Below are 24,279 nucleotides of genomic sequence, written 5' to 3'. Positions count from 1 at the left end.
GAACTGGGCAAGTTCATGAATCCACACCCTCAAAATGCTTTGTGGACCAAGGATAGTTCTGGTGGTGACTGTTAAGATGATGCTCGCCTTGAATTATTTTGCTGCTGTTATGACTTCCTCACCATAAATCCACAAGACACAGGACTAGAAATAGGTCCATTGAGTTTGCTCCATGACCAATGAGATTATGGCTGACCTAACAATCTTCAACTCCACTTCCCTGCCTTTTCCCACAACCCTTGACACTCTTATTGATTAAAAATCTGTCTATCTCAGCCATGACTATGCCTCATAGCCTCGCCTTGATAGCTCCAAGTGGTAAGGAATTCCACATATTCACAACCCACAAAGAGAAGAAATTCCTCCTTATTTGCATCTTGAATGTACAACCCTTTATTCTGAGATATTGCCTCCTGATCCTAGACTATCCCACAAGGAGGAACAATCTTTCTACAAATACCAAAACAGAAGTTGCTGGAAAAACTCAGCAGGTCTGGCAGCATCTGTGAAGAGAAATCAGAGTTAACATTTCAGGTCTGGTGACCCTTCCTCAGAACTTGCTGCATGTATACTGTTAAGCTATCAAAGAATCTTGTATGTTTCAATGAGGTTTCATCTTCTCATTAGACAGTCCCTGCATATCTGGTATCAGCCCAGTGAACGTTTTCTAGACTGCCTTCAATGCCAGTGTATCTTTCCTTGGATAATGGGTTTTAAACTGTCTACAGTATCTCAGCTGTGGTCTGACTAGTACCTTGTTTCATTTTAGCAAACCTTCCTACTTTTCCTATCCATTTCCTTCAAAACAAAAGCCAGCCTTCCATTCGCCTTGCCTGCTGCCCAATGAACTGACTTGTTAGCTTTTTGTGATTCATGGACATCCTCACCCAAATCTTATTCATCACACATAGTTTTGGAAATTTTGCATATTTGTACTAAATTCTAAAGTGGGAGAGTTTACCAGAGGGAAACACACAGCCTAGATATTTTTCTAATCAATACATTTAGTAATTACAATCCTCTGAAGCAGATCAGACTTGAACCCAGGGATCATGGCTCAGAGGTAGGGACACTACCATTGTGCCACATGAACCTGACCAGCAGCCTTTCTTGCTCAGAATGTGTGCCAAATCAGTTCGGCTGCTGATAAATATCTGGCAGCATTTTTACTGGAGTTACACAATCAGACTTGGACCTCCTAACCGTCTGAAGGAAGTAGGTTAATCAGAGGCCAGAAATTCCAGAACTCAGCAGCAGTGTTCCTTGGACACTATCACCTGGAACCCCAGGTGGAGGACAACCACTGAAGAAGGTAAGTATTGTTTGGGGGGGAGGGGGAGGGATTTTCTAGAGTTGGAGTTCACAGGTAGAGGGGTAGTAGAAGAGTCGCTATCAAGTGCAGCGAGCCAACTCTCAGAGGCTATCCATGAAAGCAAGAGTATCCCTTGGTGTTTTAATACTAATTTAGGGATTCTACCCCAATTGAAACTGCCAGCGTGCCCAGTCAAGTAGGTCAGCTCTTTCTCCTTCAGTCTGATGTAAAGAAAATTCAGCCCAGAGAGGATCACGTGACTGTTAATTTAAATGGTTGTTAATTGTTATTTAAGGCATTAATTGGTGGTGGATAGTGAAGGTTAACTATAGGTTTTCCTTTCCACAGCTGAATTTATAAGGTGGTGGAAGATGGCAGACATCTCCCAGTGTCAATGCAATCAATGATCCTGACCTGTTCCTAGGATAGGAATATTCCAAAATTAGTATGAGTGTATGCCTGCATTAAGTCTCTACTTGGTCAGGGAAAGAATCATCATGAAATCAGTTGGAATTTTATGACAATAATTTCCTTAAATTTGACCATAAGATTAGATTCCATACAGTGTGGAAACAGGCCCTTCAGCCCAACCAGTCCACACCAACCTCTGACTAATGCACCTACCACTACGGGCAATTTAGCACGGCTAATTCACCTGACCTGCACATCTTTGGATTGTGGGAGGAAACCGAGCACCCAGAGAATGTGCAAGCTCCACACGGACAGTTGTCCAAGGCCAGGGTCGAACCTGGGACCCTGGTCCTGTGAGGCAGCAGTGCTAAGCCACCATGCCACCCACTGATAAATTATCAGAGTTATTGAAGTCAATAATACAACCTATAATGGAAGATTTCTGAACAGACGACATTGAGTTCATAAATAGTAAAATCACTGGACTTCCAAACACCTAGTAAGTCCTGCCTGAGTTTAGAGACTAGGCTCTGGTAGTTTGCTGCAGGAGGCACTGGTCTGCATCACTTTCATCAGCTTAATCAGACAGTTAGCCAACAATAAGTAAGTGCAGTGTAGTTTCACTTATAGCTGCCTCAAAATATGGCATGCTGATTGGCACACATTGCAAATGAATTTCTAAAGTGCTTTTGTTGAGCCTCCAGATCACATGTATGGAGAGATCCCTTGAGGAATGAGTTATTAGGGTCAACCACTAATGATTGAAAGAATTAGAGGACTGCATTTGTGGCAAATGCTACCACAAGGCAGAGTAATGCACATGTTGATGATACTTGATGAGTCAAATGCAAAATTTTCAGGTCTCCTATTAAATGGCAATAAACTCTCCATACCATTAACTACATTCAATCAGCAAGTTATCTGGAACTACACTATGCATCAATTTGCACATAACTGTTTAGATTACTTACAGTGTGGAAACAGGCCCTTCGGTCCAACAAGTCCACACCGACCCGCCAAAGCGCAACCCAGCCAGACCCATTCCCCTACACCTAACACCATGGACAATTTAGCACGGACAATTTAGCACGGACAATTCACCAAATCTGCACATTTTTGGATAGTGGGAGAAAACCGGAACACCCGGAGGAAACCCACGCAGACACGAGGAAAATGTGCAAACTCCACACAGACAATTGCCTGAGGCGGGAATTGAACCCGGGTCTCTGGCGCTGTGAGGCAGCAGTGCTAACTAACTGGGGGATGAGGATGTTATGATAACCACATCAGATGTGCCAACTATCAACACAACTCTTTTTAAAAAGTGGTCAAAACAAAGTGGTACTGTCACTTCTAAAAGGAAAACACAATCACAGTTATCAAAGCAATAAACACCACCGGTCCCAGGTAGATCATCATGTTGACCTGTAATGGTAGTACCATGTTGCTTTGTTGGCAACTTACTCTCTGAATCAGGAACTAGTTCAGAATTCTTTTGCATTCTTACTCAATGGCTTTTATACAGTGTTTTCCCCTTCAGCCTGGCTAATGTTCTAATGCGAGTGTGTGACACAGCAGGAGTGACTGGAGCAGGTGACATGAGGTGTTTTCAGAAGACCAGACATTGATCTCAGAAACATACAAACAGCACCATCGTTTCAAAATTTGTAAACAATTGCAATATATTTGATTTTGTTTTTAACACAGGGTACGGCAATATACAAGAGACTTGAGTGAGGCCACTGTGGATGAAGTTTTGAGACGAGGTTTTAAACATTGGAGTGATGTTACTCCACTATCGTTTCGAAAGACAGATGCTATCGCAGATATTGAAATTATCTTTAGTAGTGGAGGTATGTTCAAATGATAAAGTTAATAATAAAAACTAGAAACTTGAAATAAGAACATAAAATTCTGCAAATATTTGTATGTTAGTGTGCATTTGCAAGCAAATAACACAGTTGTGATTTTTCAGTTGCATTTAACATAGTAGCATGTTGATTATAATTTTTGGATTCAGTATTTGGAAGCCTGGACAATGATCCAGAGCCATGCAACTGGATTTTACTGACTCAATCCAGTCATGTTATCAATGTTGGGATGGAGGCAGTGTAAAAGATTTGGGTGGCAAGACCATCGCCCTGTCCAACCCCGAGATGACCCCATCATAATATAATAATTGGGCTGGCATCACCAGATGAAAATAAATAACTAAATGGACAAATAGACTTGTTGACAAGTTTACTGGCCTGAATAATATGCTGTCTAATCCAAACTATGGCGATTTAAGCAGGTGAGTGGCAGTGGGCAGCATCTTATCTCATTCTATGTGAAAAGAAGGCAGAATAGAAGTGACAGCATCTATTCAACAGGGGCACCTCTCAAGATGTCATTCCGTTCCAACTTGTAACCCACCCACTTTATCCTGCTCTCAGCTCTGTGCTCCAAACCCTCAGGATTTACTTTTCCAGGCTCCTTCCTGAGGCCTAGGCAGTCCCCACACTTTTTAAATTCATTTTTCAGGATAAAGGTGAGGCCAGAATCTGATCCCATCACTGTGCGTCTGGAGTTACATGTAGGCCAGACCAGGTAAGGATGACAGTTTCCTTCCCTATAGGACAATTAGTGACCCAGACATTTTTTTTCTCAATTGACACAATGCTTTCAAGGTCATCATTAGACACGTAATTCCAGTTTTTCTTTTGTTTATTGTATTCAAACTCCATCATCACACACACACACACACACACACGTTGCTGGAAAAGCTCAGCAGGTCTGGCAGCATCTGTGAAGAGAAATCAGAGATAACGTTTCAGTTCCAGAGACCCTTCCTCAGAACTGATGGCAGCTAGGATTATATGCAGAAGACAAAGTGTTTGGGGGGGGGGGTGTGGTATGGTTAGGAAGTAAACAATAGGTGGGGATACAGCCCAAAGACAGACAAAAGCATTGGCTGGACAGAGGAGTCAAAAATGATCTGGCAGGGAGAGTGAATAGATGTTAATAAGGACTGTTGGTGGCTAACCCGAGGTAATGTATAATGGCAGGCTCCATGATAACAAGGCCGAAAAATTTACCCAGATTAACAGTCCAGCAATAATACCACTAGGCTCTCGCCTCCCCCACTGCTGGGATTGAGTTGAGGGATTGAGAAATAGAGGTCCCACTAATAAGCCAATGTAGCCTGCACCCGTGCATTATACCTGTGGCCTGGTTTCCTCAGAGTATCAGTCCTTGTCAGACTTTCCTGAAGGGGGTGGAGGGCGTGGGTGGTATCTTGAATGTGTGTGGGGAGTTCCTGGACTAGGGGGGATAGGACAGTGTCCAGGTAAGGTAGAGATGAGTTCAGTGGGGCAGGAGCATGCTGAGACAATGGGTCGGCCAGGGTGGTCAGGCTTGTGGATCTTGGGAAGGAGGTAGAACCAGGCAGTGCGGGGTTCCCAGACTATGAGGTTGGAAGCTGTGGGTGGGAGATCTCCTGAGGTGATGAGGTTCTGTACAGTCTGGGCGATGATGGTTTGGTGATGGGGGGGTGGGGTCATGGTCGAGGGGGCGGTAGGAAGAGATGTCCTCGAGTTGACGTTTGGCTTCAGCGATGTAGAGGTCAGTGCGCCAGACTACCACAGCGCTCCCTTTATCCACTGGCTTGATGGTGAGGTTGGGATTGGAGCAAAGGGATTGGAGGGCTGCGCGTTGTGAGGGTGAGAGGTTGGAGTGGGGGAGGGGGGGTAGACTAGTTGATGCGGTTAATGTCCCGGCGGCAGTTGGAAATGAGGAGGTCGAGGGCAGGTAATAGGCCAGCGCGGGGTGTCCAGGTGGATGCAGTGTGTTGGAGGTGGGCGAAGGGGTCCTCACAAGGTGGGCAGGAGTCCTGATTGTGAAAGTAAGCTCGGAGGCGGTGGAAGAAATGTTCGACGTCACGGCGTGCATTAACTTCATTGATGCATGGACGGAAGGGGATGAAGGTGAGTCCTTTGCTGAGGACTGATCGTTCATCCTCAGTGAGGGGGAGGTCTGGAGGGATGGTGAAAACTCGGCAGGGCTGGGAGCTGGGATCTGGTGTGGGTGTGGAGCTGGGAGTGGGGGCGGAGCCGGACCTGGAGTGGGTGTGATGGTGGGGGGAATGGGGATGGAGTCATGAGCAGGGGTGGTGTTCCCCTCAGGGTTCTAGGGAGCGGGGATGGTGACAGTAGGATCTGTGGGGGGATGTGTCAGCAGATTACAGGTGAGTGGCGTTGGTGGGGGCGGAGGTGATGGCAAACACGGCAGTAGGGGTGGCAGAAGTCACTGAGTGTGTGGCATCAGTGATGATGTGAGGGGCAGAAGTGATGTCACATGTGGTGCATGAGGAATTGTGAGGGGTGGAAGTGACTGTGGGAGTGGCCATGATGGGGGCAGAAGTGACATCATCAATCAGCGTGGGGATGGCAGCTGCACAAGCCACATGGCTAATGGCATCTGAGCAGTTCCAGAGGCCGGGGGAATCTTCTGGAATGTTTGGGGAGCGCTGGGTATGGAGGTGGGTAGGTAAAAGTTTGTTGTACTTACAGTTTTTGATGTTTGAGATGGAATTGAAATACTGTTTGTTGAGAGTATGAATTCTCCTGAGGATGTCATACAGAGTAGGTCCTTTGCAATTCTGAGAGAGTGTGGTCCTCAGCTGAGGCAGAGCTGACTGTAGAGAGGTTAGGTGCCGGCGCATTGCTGCGAGCGTGGAGCTGAGGATCCAGAAGGAGAACTGTCTCTGGTGTTTTTGAATCTGTAGTCTGTACTGTTTGTCCTGTTCGGGACCGAACTCTGCTGGTTTAAAGGTGGTTCGGAGTCCGTGTGGGATGAGTTGGTTACGGAGGCAGGCACTGAGGAAGCAAATGTGACTGTGATACCGAGTTTGTTTTAGGACATGGTTGAAGAGCTTCAGGGCAGAGGAAATGACCTGGGAGTTGCAGTGGGAGAGGGACTCCCTGAGATTCTTGTAGAGAGAGGAGGAAAACTTCTTCCAGGCAGGCATCCTTGGAAGAGGATTCGCAGTAGGGTTAGAATCCATGAGGTAAAAGCAATGACTACAGATGTTGGAAACCAGATCCACCTCCTCCAAGACTTCCGTTTCCCCGGCCCCCAATGCCTCATCTTCACCATGGATATCCAATCCCTCTACACCGCCATCCGCCATGACCAGGGCCTCCAAGCCCTCCGTTTCTTCCTCTCCCGACGTCCCCAACAGTACCCTTCCACCGACACTCTCACTCGTTTGGCCGAACTGGTCCTCACCCTTAACAATTTCTCCTTCGAATCCTCCCACTTCCTCCAGACCAAAGGGGTAGCCATGGGCACCCGTATGGGGCCCAGCTATGTCTGTCTCTTTGTTGGCTACGTAGAACAGTTGATCTTCCGTAATTACACCGGCACCACTCCCCACCTCTTCCTCCGCTACATTGATGACTGCATTGGCGCCACCTCATGCTCCCGCAAGGGGGTTGAGCAATTCATCAACTTCACCAACACATTCCACCCTGACCTTAAATTTACCTGGACCATCTCTGACACCTCCCTCCCCTTCCTGGACCTCTCCAACTCCTTTAATGACAACCAACTTGACACTGATATTTTTTACAAACCCACCGACTCCCACAGCTACCTGGATTACACCTCTTCCCACCCTACCTCCTGCACAAATGCCATCCCGTATTCCCAATTCCTCCGCCTCCACCGTATCTGCTCCCAGGAGGACCAGTTCCACCACAGAACACACCAGATGGCCTCCTTCTTTAGAGTCTGCAATTTCCCTTCCCACGTGGTTAAAGATGCCCTCCAACGCATCTCGTCCACATCCCACACCTCTGTCCTCAGACCCCACCCCTCCAACCGTAACAAGGACAGAACGCCCCTGGTGCTCACCTTCCACCCTACCAACCTTCGCATAAACCAAATCATCTGCCGACATTTCCGCCATGTCCAAAAAGACCCCACCACCAGGGATATATTTCCCTCCCCACCCCTTTCCGCCTTCCGCAAAGACCGTTCCCTCCGTGACTACCTGGTCAGGTCCACACCCCCCTACAACCCACCCTCCCATCCTGGCACCTTCCCCTGTCACAGCAGGAACTGTAAAACCTGCGCTAACACCTCCTCCCTCACCTCTATCCAAGGCCCCAAAGGAACCTTCCACATCCATCAAAGTTTTGTCTGCACATCACCAATACCATTTATTGTATCCGTTGCTCCCGATGCGGTCTCCTCTACGTTGGGGAGACTGGGCGCCTCTTAGCAGAGCGCTTTAGGGAACATCTCCGGGACAACCGCACCAACCAATCACACTGCCCCATGACCCAACATTTCAACTCCCCCTCCCACCCTGCCGAGGACATGGAGGTCCTGGGCCTCCTTCACCGCCGCTCCCTCACCACCTGACGCCTGGAGGAAGAATGCCTCATCTTCCGCCTCGGAACACTTCAACCCCAGGGCATCAATGTGGATTTCAACAGTTTCCTCATTTCCCCTTCCCCCACCTCACCCCAGTTCCAACCTCCAGCTCAGCGCTGTCCCCATGACTTGTCCTACCTGCCTATCTTCTTTTCCACCTATCCACTCCACCCTCCCCTCCGACCTATCACCTTCATCCCCTCCCCCACTCACCTATTGTACTCTATGCTACTTTCTCCCCACCTCCACCCTCCTCTTATTTACCTCTCCATGCTTCAGGCTCTCTGCCTGTATTCCTGATGAAGGGCTTTTCCCCGAAACGTTGATTTTACTGCTCCTCAGATGCTGCCTGAACTGCTGTGCTCTTCCAGCACCATTGATCCAGAACCTTCGACATATTGTCTAGCTATCACCACTGTTAACAGCTAACCCGAGAATGCAACTTTTTTAAAAAAAGGTTTTGTGATTTACACATGAAAGAAGTGAAACTATCACTGTACTCTAACAGATGAATGGCTAAATAGACAATCAATTTTTCAATGTATAATTTCAGTTACATCACACTGTAAATTTTTGCTATAAATTCTGTGTTACGATCGAGCCCTCCACTATCACCTGATGAAGGAGCGTCGCTCTGAAAGCTAGTGTGCTTCCAATTAAACCTGTGTTGTGTGATTTTTAAGCTTTAGTAAAGCACATATACCAGCCTTACCTAGGTCTAACCTATATATGACTCCAGAAATCTCGAGCTGTTCTTAACTGCCATCTGAAATGGCTGAGCAAACCTTTCAATTGTACTCAAGGTGCTGATTCATCATTACCTAATGCTGGCATTGCAAATGATATCTACACCCCATGATTGAAGGATTTTTAAAAATCTGTCCTCGGAACAAAGGCTAATGAATTAAATAGTTCTTTGGTCTAATTATCAGTGCATGCCTAATATTATTATTTACCACAGCCGATTGGTTACCTGTGCTATTTCCAGCATTTTGCAAACAAGCACCTATGATGTTTCATTCCTTATTACAGATTATTTATTAATGTGTCTGTTCAATATGTTTTGCTAGAACATGGAGATGGAGTTCCTTTTGACGGATCAGGTGGGGTTCTGGCTCACGCCTTTGCTCCTGGACCAGGCCTTGGAGGCGATGCTCATTTTGATGACGCTGAGATTTGGACAACAGGAAATGATGGTAAACAGTCCTCAAAATTAACTAAATAAGTTAAATAACTTGAGTCCTTGCTGATGTCAAACAATAAAGTCTGAAGTAGCAGGGAAGCTGTTTGTTGGTACTGGTAAAGGCATGGTTTTGAAGAATGAGATCAAATGATAAATGCAGTAAAGAGTGAGGTATTGTTATCTAACTTTGATTTATTCTTTGGCAATAATGGCCCTGACATGCAAACATTGCATAACTTGGAAACTGTGCTGTGAATTCTTTTCATATTCGTGATCAAAATATTTAGATTGTCAAACAGGGGGTCTAAGCTGTTTAAAATAAAGTCTTTAAGCATGGATAATTTTGACACAAAATACTTTGGAAATCTAAACAGGTCTGGCAGTATCTGTAGAAGGAGAAACAGTGTTAATGTTTCAAGTCCAGAAACTCATAAATGATTCATGACTCTCCACAGAGGCTGAGCCCTCATGCAGCTCTCCAGTGTTTCTGTGCTGAACATCACTTGTTGTGGTTTAGGAGCCCCACCCTGACACTGCATTCACTTCTATAAATGTTGCAGAAGAAAACAGTAGATTCAAAGATGCATGCAGAATTCTGGCGATACAGTATTCGGCTTGTGGGGTTAGACTCATGTACTGGCATCCAAACAAATAACGATTAGACCATAAGACCATAAGACATAGGAGTGGAAGTAAGGCCACTCGGCCCATCGAGTCCACTCTGCCATTCAATCATGGCTGATGGGCATTTCAACTCCACTTACCCACATTCTCCCCAGAGCCCTTAATTCCTTGTGACATCAAGAATTTATCAATCTCTGCCTTGAAGACATTTAGCGTCCCGGCCTCCACTGCACTCTGCGGCAATGAATTCCACAGGCCCACCACTCTGTGGCTGAAGAAATGTCTCCGCATTTCTGTTCTGAATTTACCCCCTCTAATTCTCAGGCTGTGTCCACGGGTCCTAGTCTCCTCGCCGAAAGGAAACAATTTCCTAGTGTCCACCCTTTCCAAACCATGTTTTATCTTGTAAGTTTCTATTAGATCTCCCCTTAATCTTCCAAACTCCAATGAATACAATCCCAGGATCCTCAGCCGTTCCTCGTATGTTAGACCTACCATTCCAGGGATCATCCGTGTGAATCTCCGCTGGACATGTTCCAGTGCCAGTATGTCCTTCCTGAGGTGTTGGGACCAAAACTAGACACAGTACTCCAAATGGGCCCTAACCAGAGCTTTATAAAGTCTCAGTAGCACAACGGTGCTTTTATATTCCAACCCTCTTGAGATAAATGACAACATTGCATTCGCTTTCTTAATCACGGACTCAACCTGCATGTTAACCTTTAGAGAATCCTCGGCTAGCACTCCCAGATCCCTTTGTACTTTGGCTTTATGAATTTTCTCACGTCTAGAAAGTAGTCCATGCTTGTATTCTTTTTTCCAAAGTGCAAGACCTCGCATTTGCTCACATTGAATTCTATCAGCCATTTTCTGGACCACTCTCCCAAACTGTCTAGATCCTTCTGCAGCCTCCCCACTTCCTCAGTACTACCTGCCTGTCCACCTAACTTCGTATCATGGCAAACTTCGCTAGAATGCCCCCAGTCCCTTCATCCAGATTAACCCTAACCCTAACGCTAACCCTAACACTAACCCTAACCCTAATGCTAACCCAAAGACTAACCCTAACACTAACCCTAACCCTAACCCTAACGCTAGCCATAACCCTAACCTATTTGAACTATCTGTTTGAAAGGACTGTAAATACCTATTCATGAGTAAGGCTGTTCCTCAGGCTTTAAGGGTTGGCTCAGGATCTGCAGTAGCCAATTTGGTCTTCTCCTGTCATCTAGGGAGGGTTCTAGTCTTTGAGTTTTTTTACCAAGTTTGTCTGCTGGGTCTAGTGAGTCTGACATTGCTCGTCCTGAGATACAAGATACTGGAGAAGCTCTGTAGCTCGGTTGCCAGTCAAAGGTGCTCTCTGTTGAAGAAGATGCAAGAGTAAATTGAGCTGGGCCTCTAGTTTCTGCTTTAATTCCTCTCTTTGTGTCCTTCTTGAGTCTATGGTCTTCTGTGTCAAACCAGCATTGGGGAGAGGTGGGAAAATCCATTGAGGTGATTATGCTTCTGCCCTCTTACTTAGCTGAGTCTGCATTGCAATCATCTAAGATGGCAGGAACACTGAAGATATAAACAACAATACATTCATGTACATAATATGGCTGTCAGCACTTGACCAGATGATTCCAGGTTTGTCAGTTTTGAAAGGAAGCTGATTGTCCAAGACCTGGCTGCATGAATACTGCCTGTATCAGCTCTGCAGTGTTCAGGTTGCCAGGCCCGACTCCACGCTGGAGTTTTTATCCATACACTGCAACAACCCGAAAGGTCATGGATCACCTGACTCCATTAGATTACTGAGATGCCTTGTTAGTTTTTTTTCTTGACAATAGATAGTTGCAGGAGCAGAGATAGAATGGGTGTGAGGTGGCAGAGAGAGAATGGTGGCACTTAACCTGGAGATGCAGAGAAAGTCATTGACCTTCTTCCTTCATTGCTGAGCATTGCTCCAGACAGTAGAGATCATGCTTAATGGATTGGCATTCTCAGTCCAGGCTGACAGGGTATGCTAACATGGTGTCTTCCACTAATGCTCAGGGAAGAGGAAATTTATTGCTGCCCACCACTCCACCTCGCAGAATCTCAAACTACCTGTACACAATGCAACCACTAGTTCCTTCTTATTTTCACTTTCCAGTCCGTTCATGAGTTCCAGTTAGCGGCATGTTCCTCGGCAAGATGGTACAATCAGACCAGCAGGAGACCACAATGAGGGCTGTGGTAGGACCTCATGAGGCAGGTTCAGAATAATACAAAGAGAAATCCCACCTAGCTTCAGAGAGAAACCCTTCCAGAAACTTGATAAAATTGATACTTGGCTAAAATATGGTGGTTTTTGAATGGACCACTTTGAAACAATATAAATCTGTGACCAATTGGAAAGGCAGGTGTTTGCCTCATCTTCATTGTACGTTTATCTAACAGAAATTTGAGAATCAATTTCAATAGTAACATAAATGATTGACAAATGAACTGATATCTTTCTTAGAAATAATGAAATAACTTATTTCTGATAAATGTCAATATAATCAGCTTTGAACATAATGTTTTAATTTTGTTTTAATTTTGTTTGTCTAGGAATCAACTTGGAGATAGTTGTCACACATGAAGTTGGACATTCTCTGGGACTTGGTCATTCGAATAAGAGAGACGCTGTGATGTTTGCCACCTACTTTTTTAGGGATCCATTTATGCTTTCGCCTGATGATGTTAGAGGAATCCAGTTTTTATACGGTATAACAGCATTGACATCTAATTATTTAGGGTGTACGTAAATTTAAAAAGCTTCACAAGGGAATAATCAAACTGAATTTAGCTTTAGCATCCAAGGAGCAGGAGAATCGATGTTTCAGGCATAAGCTTCGGGAAGAATTCTCCTGCTCCTTGGATGCTGCCTGACCTGCTGTGTTTAAAAAATATTGATTAATTAACTGGGGGAGAGGAAAGTCAGTAGCAATCATAAGGCTGTTTCCTTCCCCATTTTGATCTGATAAAAAGAAAACGGGAAATAATAGACTCGTTAGTCTAAAATCTGTTCTTGCAAATATACCAAAATCCTTTATTAATGAGGTGATAAGAGGGCATTAAAAAAAATCCATAAGGCAATCAGACAGAGTCAACATCCTTTTGTAAAAAAGGGAATCATATTTGAAATGTAGTAGAATCCTTTAAAATGCATCATCGAAGTAACCAATAGATGTAGTGTGTTTGATTTCCAACAGGCATTTGATGAGGAAATACTTAAACGGTTATTGCACAAGATAAGAGCTCATGGTCCAGGGTGATACTTTAACATGGTTGGGTAGTGGCTAACTTAGCAGAAATAGAGTTATCACAATCTTGCCAAATTGTGATCAGTGGGCAGCTGCAGTGTTCACTGGTGGGGTTCAACTATTTATAAGCTATATCAATATCGTGGCTGGTGGGACAGACTGTATTGTAGCCAAATTTATTTATGATACAAATACAATGTATATGTAGGAAAGCAAGTGAAGATAAAGAGATAGAGATGGAAATGATTTAAAGATGGGTTAAGTGAATAAGCAAAAAATTGGAATTGAGCAGGTGAAAATGTAAGATTAACCTTCTGACAGGAAGTATAGAAAAGCAGAGTATTATTTGAATGTTCATTCCATACACGTACCATCCTCTATGTGAAAAAATTGCCTCTTAGATCTCTTTTATATCTTCCCTTCTCACCCTAAACCTATGCCTTCTAGTTGCAGACTCCCCCACCCCAGGGAAAAGATTTTGTCTATTTACCCTATCCATGCCCCTCATAATTTTGTAAACCTCTATGAGGACACCCCTCAGCCTCTGACGCTCCAGGGAAAACAGCCCCAGCCTATTCAGCCTCTCCCTGTAGGTCAAATCCTCCAACCCTGGCAATATCCTTGCAAACCTTTATGAACCCTTTCAAGTTTCACAACATCTTTCCGATAGGAAGGAGACCAGAATTGCACGTAATATTCCAACAGTAGCCTAATCAATGTCCTGTACAGCTACAACATGACCTCCCAACTCCTGTACTCAATACTTTGATCAATAAAGGAAAGCATACCAAAGGCCTTCTTCACTATCCTATCTACCTGTGACTCCACTTTCAAGGAGCTATGATCCTGCACTCCAAGGTCTCTTTGTTCAGCAACACTCCCCAGGACCTTACCATGAAGTGTATAAGTCCTGCTAAGATTTGCTTTCCCAAAATGCAACACCTCACATTTTTCTGAATTAAACTCCATCCACCACTTCTCAGCCCATTGGCCCATCTGGTCAAAATCTTGTTATAATCTGATGTAACCCTCTTCACTGTCCACTACACCTCCAATTCTGGTGTCATCTGCAAACTTACTAACTGTACCTCTTAATGCTCACATCCAATTATTTATGTAAATGAAAAAAAGTAGAGGACCCAGCACTGATCCTTGTGGCACTCCACTGGTCACAGGCCTCCAGTCTGAAAAACAACCCTCCACCACCACCCTCTGTCTTCTACCTTTGAGCCAGTTCTGTATCCAAATGGCTAGTTCTCCCTATATTCCGTGTGATCTAACCTTGCTAATCAGTCTCCCATGGGGAACCTTGTCGAACGCCTTACTGAAGTCCATATAGATCACATCTACCGCTCTGCCCTCATCAATCGTCTTTGTTACTTCTTCAGAAAACTCAATCAAGTTTATGAGACATGATTTCCCACGCACAAAGCCATGTTGACTCTTTCTAATCAGTCCTTACCTTTCCAAATACATGTGCATCCTGTCCCTCAGAATTCCCTCCTACAACTTGCCCACCACTGACATCAGGCTCACTGGACTATAGTTCCCTGGCTTGTCCTTACCACCGTTCTTAAACAGTGGCACCACCACATTTGTCAACCTCCAGTCTTCCGCCACCTCACCTGTGACTATCAATGATTCAAATATCTCAGCAAGAGGCCCAGCAATCACTTCTCTAGCTTCCCTCAAAATTCTCGGGTGCACCTGATTATCCACCTTTATGTGTTTCAAGACATCCAGCACTTCCTCCTCTGTAATGTGGCCATTTTGCAAGGTGTCACCATCTATTTCCCTACAGTCTATATATTCCATATCCTTTTCCACAGTAAATACTGAGGCAAACTACTTGTTTAATATCTCCCCCCTTTTCTGCAGCTCCACATAAAGACTGCCTTGCTGATCTTTGAGGGGCCCTATTCTCTCCCTAGTTACCCTTTATTCCTTAAAGTATTTGTAAAAACCTTTTGGATTCTCCTTAATTCTATTTGCTGACGTTATCTCATGTCCCTTTTTGCCTTCCTTATTTACCTCTTAAATATACTCCTACTGCCTTTATACTCTTCTAAGGATTCACTCCATCTATCCTGTCTATACCTGACACATGCTTCCTTCTTTTTCTTAACCAAACCCTCAGTTTCTTTAGTTGCTCAGCAATTTATTGCCCATCCAAATTAATCTTGAACTGAATGGCTCTCCAGCCTACTTCACAGGGCAGTTAAGTGTCAATTGCATTGCTGTGTGTCTGAAGTCATATGTAGGCCAGACTTGCTAAGGAAGGTAGATTTCTTTCCCTCAATTTTACAAGCTATATATATTTTGAACAATAATTGGCAATTTGTGCATGATTGTTATTAAATCAGTTTTATATTTGTGAAAAATACATCTTTTATTGAAATTTATTGAAATCAAATTTCACCATCTGCCTTCATAGAATTTGTACCGATGATTCCACAGCATTAGTCTGTTGTTGTGGATTATCAGCCCAGTGATATTGACTACTACACCTCCCCTCCCGTTAAAAATAACTCGGAGAAGGTTCATTTGGCTGGAGGAAGGGCTTGTCTCATGAGCAAAGGTTGATGAGATTTAGCCCAGTTACAGCTTCTGAATCAAGAGTGATCTTTCTGAAACATGTATTCTGAGAGGGTTTCACAGGATAAATGCTAGGAGTTTCCATTGTGGTGGAATCTTGAAATGGGGAACAGTTTAAAAATAAGGACTTCCTCTTTTATGACATAAATGAGGAAGAATTTCTTTTTCAGAGTTGCATTAAGTTTTGACAGTCTTTTTTGAAGAGAGCAGCAGGAACCAGAAACATTTAATATATTGAAGGCTGGGTTAGACAGATCTTTGATTTAGGGGAGAGCTAAGGGTTTTGGGAGATGGGCAGGAAAATGGAATTAAAACATCAGATCAGTCATGTAGTTACTGACCGATACAGCAGGCTCATTGGTCTGAAGAGCTGTTTCCTGCACCAATTCATTGGATTCATGGTCAATGTTAAGGTCTCCCAGAGTTACTCCCTCATTCCAAATGACAATGCCATTACTTCTGTGGATCTGTCCTGCCCGTGAGATCAGATATACCCAAGAATGCTGATGAAAGCACCTGACACATTAACTGTAAAGCCTGTTAAAACCATCAGTCCACCTTTCATTCTGCATGTGAACTCATTCACAGGGTATTAATTGGTCCCTATTTTCATCTTACTATCTATATTTATTTTTAATTCAGGACGCCCAGTTGCGCCACCAGGCACAAATCCAACACAAGGACCGTTACCCTGTGATCCGGATGTGTTCATGGATGCTGCTGTCAGATTCAATAGAAATTTTCTTTTCTTCAAGAATGGGTAAGCTTCCTGTTAGCCTCTCAGTATTTAAACTGTATCGAGCAAAGGTAACAGGAATCAATGAGCTGACATTAATGACAAGACTGAGAACGAGAACTGCCTTCTCATGAACAATGTTTGGGCTATTTACAGGCCCACACTGCTTTTTCTTTCCACCAGGAAGAAACAGACATCAAGTGATTATTTTCAGTATTTTCTCTTTTTAATTCATGTATTTCCTGCCACTAGTGGTCCCTTCAAGATTTGATACATGGATGACTCACTGCTCCAAAAACCTTAAAACAGTGCAGGTGGAACAACTACAAATTCCAAAGTGGAACAATAAATAGCATGGTTTATTTTGCTATTTATTGGCCATATAAATAGGGTTAGGGTCAGAGTTAGAGTCAGGGTTAGGGTCAGGGTTAGGGTCAGAGTTGGTCATTCTTGTAAAGAACCAGACAATGGATGGAATCAGAGCCATAATCTGATGGGAATTACATGATGTGATCACAGGATTGCTACTTTTCTCTTTTCAGTCTTTGGACCAAATATCTACTGTCAAATGTTATTAACATGTCGTACCTCCATTTTAAATGATAGGCAAGTAAACAAATGACAAGTAACTGGCACCAAACAAAACCAAAACAGAACAATATCTGTTCTAGGGAAAAAAAGTTGTCAGAATCAATAAATACAATAATCCAGTAGTTGCCAGAATTATTTAAAACTGATGAAGAGTGAAAACCGGGAATGTTTTCTTTTTTTTAATCATTTCAGATTTGTGTATTTTCAGTCATTTCAATATTTTGCTCAGGTTGTCATTTCCTAATTTTTTTACATGTCTTTTCTGAGATCGAGCTTTCTTTGAATTAGGTCATTGAGAATTTAATCATGTTTTTATTCACAATAAAATTGGCAACTACTGGATTATTGTATTTATTGATTCTGACAATGTTTTTGTTTCTCCTAGAACAGATATTGTTCTGTTTTGGTTTTGTTTGGTGCCAGTTACTTGTCATTTGTTTACTTGCCTGTCCTTTAAAATGGAGGTCAGACATGTTAATAACATTTAACAGGAGATATTTGTAGATATTGTGGGCGGCACAGTGTCTCAGTGGTTAGCATTGCTGCCTCACAGCACCAGGGTCCCAGGTTCGATTCCTGTCTCAGGTGACTGTGCGGAGTTTGCACGTTCTCCCTGTGTCTGCGTGAGTTTCCTCTGGGTGCTCCGGTTTCCTCCCGCAGTTCAAAGATGTGCAGGTTAGGTGGATTGGCCATGCTAAATTGCCCGTAGTATTAGGTGCATTTGTCAAGAGGGAGGTGAGTTACTCTTCAGAGGGTCGGTGTGCACTTGTTGGGCTGAAGGGCCTGTTTCCATACTGGAAGGAATCTAATCTAATCTAATCAAAATCATTGATGGGGTGAGATTTCTATATACAGCATCATAAGTTCATTATAAAAGAACTTGCAACATGTGTATAAGGAGCAACAGTAGGTCATTTAGTCCCTTATCTGCTCCACCACTCCATGTGATTCTGACTGACCAGATTATAACCTACATTACCACCTACCCCGATAGCCTTTTGCTCCCTTGTTTAATAAGAAACTATTCAACTCTGCTTTTAAAATATTCAATACTATCCTGCATAACAGAAGCATGACCTCTTTACTTTTGTATTAAATTCCCTTCACAATAAGTGATAACATTCTATTATTTTTCCCGACTGCTTGCTATACCTGTACGTTATCCTTTTGAGATTCATGCAATAGTACTGGAAGGAAGTGAGGACTGCAGACACTGGAGATCAGGGTCGAGAGATTGGGGCTAGAAAAGCACAGCAGGTCAGGCAGCATCCGAGGAGCAGGAGAATCAATGTTTTGGGCATAAGCCCTTCATCAGGAATTCCTGATTTTCCTTCTCCTCAGATGCTGTCTGACCCACCGTGTTTTTCCAGCGCCATTCTCTCGACTTTGCAATTTCTCACCATTTGGAAATGTTTCCTTTTTATTCTTCCTGCTGAACTAGACAATTTCACATTTTCCCACAATATACTCCATTTTCCGGATCTTTGCCCACATGTGTAACCGCTCTGTATCTTTTTGTAATTTCCTTATGTTTTCTTCAAAATTTACTTTCTCACCTATCTTAACCATACCACCTCTTTGCCCAAGTCATTTAAATAAATTGTAATCAGTTGAGGTCCCAGCTCAATAGATGCGAAGCTGGAAAAGCACAGTAGGTCAGACAGCATCCAAGCAGCAGGGAAATCACCGAAGGAAACCCTTCATCGGGCCTGAGGAGGAAGAGGGAGCCCAGAAGTAAATAGAGAGAGTGGGGTGGGGCTGGGGGAAGGGTAGGTGGGATGGTGATAGGGGGATGCAGGTAGTGGGTTATTGTGATTGGTCAGTGGCAGGCAGTCTCGCATTTGTGAGTGGGAAGATGGACAGGTTAGGTCAGGTCAGGGAGGCGAATGGGGGGGTGGGGGGGAGCTGGATGTGGGATAAGGCTGGGGGTGGAGGGAGTTTGAGGCTGGTGAAGTCAATGTTGAGGCCATCGGGCTGTAAGCTCCTCAGATGAAATGTCAGGTGTTATTTTCTCCAGTTTGTGTTTGGTTTCACTCTGATAGTGATGGAGGCCAGGGAGGGGCATGTTGCCAAGGGAGTGGGAGGGGGAATTAAATTGGATGGCAACCGGAAGGTTGGGTTGGTTGATGCATGCAACGCTCAGATGCTCCGCGAAGCAGTCTCCAAGGCTGCGTTTGGTTTCCCCGATATAGAGGAAACCATATTGGGAGCAACAGATACACTAGATCAGATTGGATGAAGTGTAGGAGAATCTCTGTCAGATCTAGACGAATTGTCTGGGGCCTTGCACAGAGGTGAGAAATCAGGTAGGGAAAGGCACCGGCTGTGGCGGAGAAGTTGGTGGGGAATGTAGAGTTGGTGGTGAATGTAGAGTTGGTGGTGAATATAGAGTTGGTGGGGAGCGCAGAGTTGGTGGGGAGCGCAGAGTTGGTGGGGAATGTAGAGTTGGTAAGGAATGTAGAGTTGGCGTGGGAGTCTCAGAGTGAACAGTCCTTGCTGAAAGCGGACAAGGTTGGGAAGGAAATATTTTTCTGGTGATGGGTCTGATTGTAGGTGGCAGTAATGTTAGAGGATGATGCGATGGATCAGAGGTTGGTGGGGTGGTACATGAGGACAAAGGAGACTCGGTGTAGTGGGGAGGGGTTTTGAGGGCATCCGTGCAGGAGATAGAAGGGATGCAGTTGAGGGCATCCTTAATTACCGAGGAGGAGAAACCACAGTCCCTAAGGTAGGAGGATATTTGGGATGTCCTGAGGTGGAATGCCTCATCCTGAGAGCAGTTGCAGTGGAGGCAGAGGAATTGAGAGTATGGAATAGCATGTTTTGGGCAAAAGGAGGTAGTTGGGGGAGTCAATGGGTTTGAAATGGATGTTAGTGGTAAGTTCATTTCTGGAGATGGAGACAGTTCAGGGAGGGGAGGGAGGTGTCAGAAATGGTCCAGGTGCATTTGACGGCTTGGTGGAAGGTGTTGGTGAAGTTGATGAACTGCTCAAGCTCCTCGTGGAAGCACAAGGCAACACCAATGCAGTCATCAATATAGCAGAGAATGAGGTGAGGGATGGTGCCGGTATAGTTGTGGATGAATCCTATGAAGAGGCAGGCATAGCTCAGGCCCATGCTGGTGCCCAAGGCCACTCTTTTGGTGTATAGGAAGTAGGAGGAACCAAAGAAGAAATTGTTGAGGGCGAGGACCAGTTCTGCCAAACGGATGAGTGTGTCAGTAGATGGGGACTGGTTGGGCCGATGGGCGAGGAAGAAGAGGATGATGGAATTTGCCAGAGGTGGGAGGAGGGGTTGTTAGAGGGTGAAATAATTCAATCCACCCACCAAAACCTTCAATTCTCCAGCGCCCAACACCTCATCTTCACCATCTCATAGAAACTTGTAAAATGCTAACAGGACGAGACAGGATAAATGCAGGAAGAGTGTTCCTGATGACTGAGGTGTGCAGAACCAAGGGTATCAGTATAAAGATAAAGGATAGGCCATTTAGGACTGTGATGAAGTGAAATGTCTTCACCCAGAGATCGGTGAGCCCCTGGAATTCTCTGCCATGAAAGTAGTTGAGGCCAAAATTGTGAATGTTTTCAAGAAAAATCTAAGGCAATAGGGATCAAAGGATATGGGATGAAAGCAGAACAGAGTACTGAGTTGGATGATTAGTTGTGATCATACTGAATGAAGGAGCAGGTGTGAAGAACCAAAAGGCTACTCTTGCTATTTTCTCTGTTTCTAAATTTCTTATTCATTGTTGTCCTTGCATGAAAAGCAAGTTTTCTCTTCAGAGCCTCTTTGAGTCCAACAGTCCCACAGGGCAATTAGCAATAACTCACCTTTGTGGCCAATTCTATTGAGTGGCAAAATCTAATTTATGGGTGAAACATAAACTAGCTTGATGTTTTAAAACTCATTAAAATTACCAAGAATACATGATTTGCTTTGGATAAAATCTACATGCAAAATCTCTTGCTGTTTTACACTTGTTTGGTCAACTCGAAGCAAATTATGCTGAAAAAAAAGACAACACAATGAAAACTCCTAAAGCTTCTTTAGCTTTGCTTTATATGGTAAGTACAACAAATTTCTTCCCCGTAATTATAGATGAAAGTCCATTGAGGGAATTTCTGATTTTGTACTAATGGCCAATTGTTCCAGCTCTCAACAGATTTGTTGAAAATTATCTCATCCAGTCAGGATGGCCACTGATACAGTTTTGCTCATTGTTGTACAGGTTCTATCGGACTGCAAGGTCTTCAAGCATAATTCCAGTGAACAGCACTTGGCCAAGTATCACATCAAATATTGATGCTGCTGTTGAGTACAGCAGGAGACGCCAAAGGAGAAACAATATTCTCTTCTTCACAGGTTACACATTTCCTACATACTTTTAGTCCCAAATCTATTTCCATGTAAGTTATAATAGTGTATTGATTCTGATCCAAAAGGAAATCTTGTGACTCATCGGTAGCATTCCTGCCTTTGAGCTAGAAACTCTCCTGTGCGAGAAGCTTCAGGTTTAGTTTGCCACGGACAGACCATATAGATCAGCAGGTTAACAACTGGCCTGCTGAACCTTCCAATACTTCTCCAAAGGGAAAAATGTGCTTGGGACATAATGCGCATACGAGATCAGTGGTTAATTTAATTTATAGTTAGACTTCCACTTTCACTGTCCAATACAAGTATAATTTGAATTGTAACTTAAGAGTCATAGCATGAAACAAACCTTTTCTTTTGTTTTTCAATTATCGGATAGTGAAGAAGGCATTTGGTATGATTAGATTACTTACAGTGTGGAAACAGGCCCTTCGGCCCAACAAGTCCACACCGACCCGCCGAAGCGCAACCCACCCATACCCCGACATTTACCACTTACTTAACACTACGGGCAATTTAGCATGGCCAATTCACCTGACCTGCACATTTTTGGACTGTGGGAGGAAACCTGAGCACCCGGAGGAAACCCATGCAGACACGGGGAGAATGTGCAAACTCCACACAGTCAGTCGCCTGAGTCGGGAATTGAACCCGGGTCTCCGGCGCTGTGAGGCAGCAGTGCTAACCACTGTGCCACCGTGCCGCCCACAAATGCTTCCTTTACTGGTCAGAGTATTGAGTACCGGAGTTGGGAGGTATTGTTGCAGCTGTACTGGACATTGGTTAGGCCAGTTTTGGAATATTGCATGCAATTCTGGTCTCCTTCCTATTGAAAGGATTCAGAAAAGATTTACAAGGATGTTGCCAGGGTTGGAGGATCTGAGCTACAAGGAGAGACTGAACAGGCTGGGGCTGTTTTCCCTGGAGCTTTGGAGGCTGAGGGGTGATGTTATAGAAGTTTACAAAATTATGAGGGCTATGGATCAGATAAATAGACAAGGTCTTTTCACTGGGGTAGGAGAGCCCAGAACAAGACAGCATAGGTTTAGGGTGAGAGGGGAAAGATATAAAAGAGAACTAAGGGGCAACGTTTTCACTCAGAGGGTGGTGCATGGATGGAATGAGCTGCCAGAGGAAATGGTGGAGGCTGGTACATAGAACATAGAAAAATACAGCGCAGTACAGGCCCTTCGGCCCTCAATGTTGCGCCGACCGAATCCTACCTAACCTACACTAGCCCAATAACTTCCAAATGCCTATCCAATGCCCGCTTAAATGACCATAAAGAGGGAGAGTTCACCACTGCTACTGGCAGGGCATTCCATGAACTCACAACCCACTGTGTAAAGAATCTACCCCTAACATCTGTCCTATACCTTCCACCCCTTAATTTAAAGCTGTGTCCCCTTGTAACAGCTGACTCCATTAGCGGTAAAAGGTTCTCAGTGTCTACCCTATCTAAACCCCTATCAAATCTCCCCTAAACCTTCTTTTCTCCAATGAGAACAGCCCCAAGTGCCTCAGTCTTTCCTCATACGATTTTCCTACCATACCAGGCAACATCCTGGTAAACCTCCTCTGCACCCGTTCCAGTGCCTCCACATCCTTCCTATAGTATGGCGACCAAAACTGCACACAATACTCCAGATGAGGCCGCACCAGAGTCTTATACAACTGCAACATGACCTCAGGACTCCGGAACTCAATTCCTCTACCAATAAAGCCCAGTACACCATATGCCTTCTTCACAGCACTATTTACCTGGGTGGCAACTTTCAGAGATCTGCGTACATGGACACCAAGATCCCTCTGCTCATCCACACTACCAAGTAGCCTACCATTAGCCCAGTAATCCATCTTCTTGTTACTCCTACCAAAGTGAATGACTTCACACTTAGCTACATTGAATTCCATTTGCCACCTTTCTGCCCAGCTTTGCAACTTGTCTATATCCCGCTGTAACCTGCCACATCCTTCCTCACTATCCACAACTCCACCGACTTTTGTGTCATCCGCAAACTTACTCACCCAGCTTTCAAGCCCCTCCTCTAGATCATTTATAAAGATAACAAAAAGCAATGGTCCCAAAACAGATCCTTGTGTCAATGGTCCCAAAACAATTACAACAATTAAAATGCATCTGGATGGGTACATGAATAGGGTTTGGAGGGATATGAAAAGTGCTGGCAAATGGGACTAGATCAGGTTAAGATATCTGGTCGACATGAGTGAGTTGGACTGAAGAGTCTGTTTCTGTGCTGTACATCTGGCTCGAAGTGCCACAGCCCTTCTGGTTTCCCAAAAGCTGTTGCAGTATTCCATAAAGGGGAGGTTGAAAGGTGGGGATTTATAAAGCAAAGGTAATTAACAGAACCAAAATCTTCTTACCTGCTTCATCTGGAGGATTGCCAGATAACTCCCCTCTTGCTCCTCCTCTTTCTGCTGCTCCTGCCTTGTTTGGGAAAGCCTGATGGCTAATTCGAGAATGCAGCAAGCCAGCACCAAGTTGACAACAATGAGTATTGAAGGATTTCACCAAGTAGCCCTGACAATTGAACCATTATAGGAGTGTAATGGTCTGCCCTATGATGTTGCTGGTTGCCACTTCAGTTATATTTTAGTGCAGTGTCCTCATGCAGTCAAGTATTCAATTTAAGTAAATTCTTGAATTAAATACATACAGAGGAGATAGCCTCTTCTTCATCTTCCTTGGCATTGTGGCCTAATCATGGTGCATGTGTCTGACTGTTACAGAATA

The 24,279-nt window shown here is 44.3% G+C and overlaps 1 protein-coding gene across 2 annotated transcripts in view; it reads left to right on the top strand.

Annotated features, from left to right (window-relative positions):
• LOC132816340 (macrophage metalloelastase-like) overlaps window positions 1-24,279 on the top strand; it is a 37,202-nt gene that overhangs the window by 6,947 nt on the left and 5,976 nt on the right. For both annotated transcript variants that reach the window (XM_060825784.1, XM_060825782.1), the window contains 5 exons: window positions 3,431-3,576; window positions 9,214-9,339; window positions 12,528-12,683; window positions 16,460-16,577; window positions 21,376-21,509. In XM_060825784.1, the coding sequence (XP_060681767.1) occupies window positions 3,431-3,576; window positions 9,214-9,339; window positions 12,528-12,683; window positions 16,460-16,577; window positions 21,376-21,509 (680 nt within the window). The remainder of the gene's footprint in view (window positions 1-3,430; window positions 3,577-9,213; window positions 9,340-12,527; window positions 12,684-16,459; window positions 16,578-21,375; window positions 21,510-24,279) is intronic.

The sequence above is a fragment of the Hemiscyllium ocellatum genome, chromosome 6 (assembly GCF_020745735.1).
Source record: "Hemiscyllium ocellatum isolate sHemOce1 chromosome 6, sHemOce1.pat.X.cur, whole genome shotgun sequence".
Taxonomy (NCBI): Eukaryota; Metazoa; Chordata; class Chondrichthyes; order Orectolobiformes; family Hemiscylliidae; genus Hemiscyllium; species Hemiscyllium ocellatum.
Note: the sequence above shows the minus strand (reverse complement) of the source record. Positions and strands in the feature narration are given on the sequence as shown.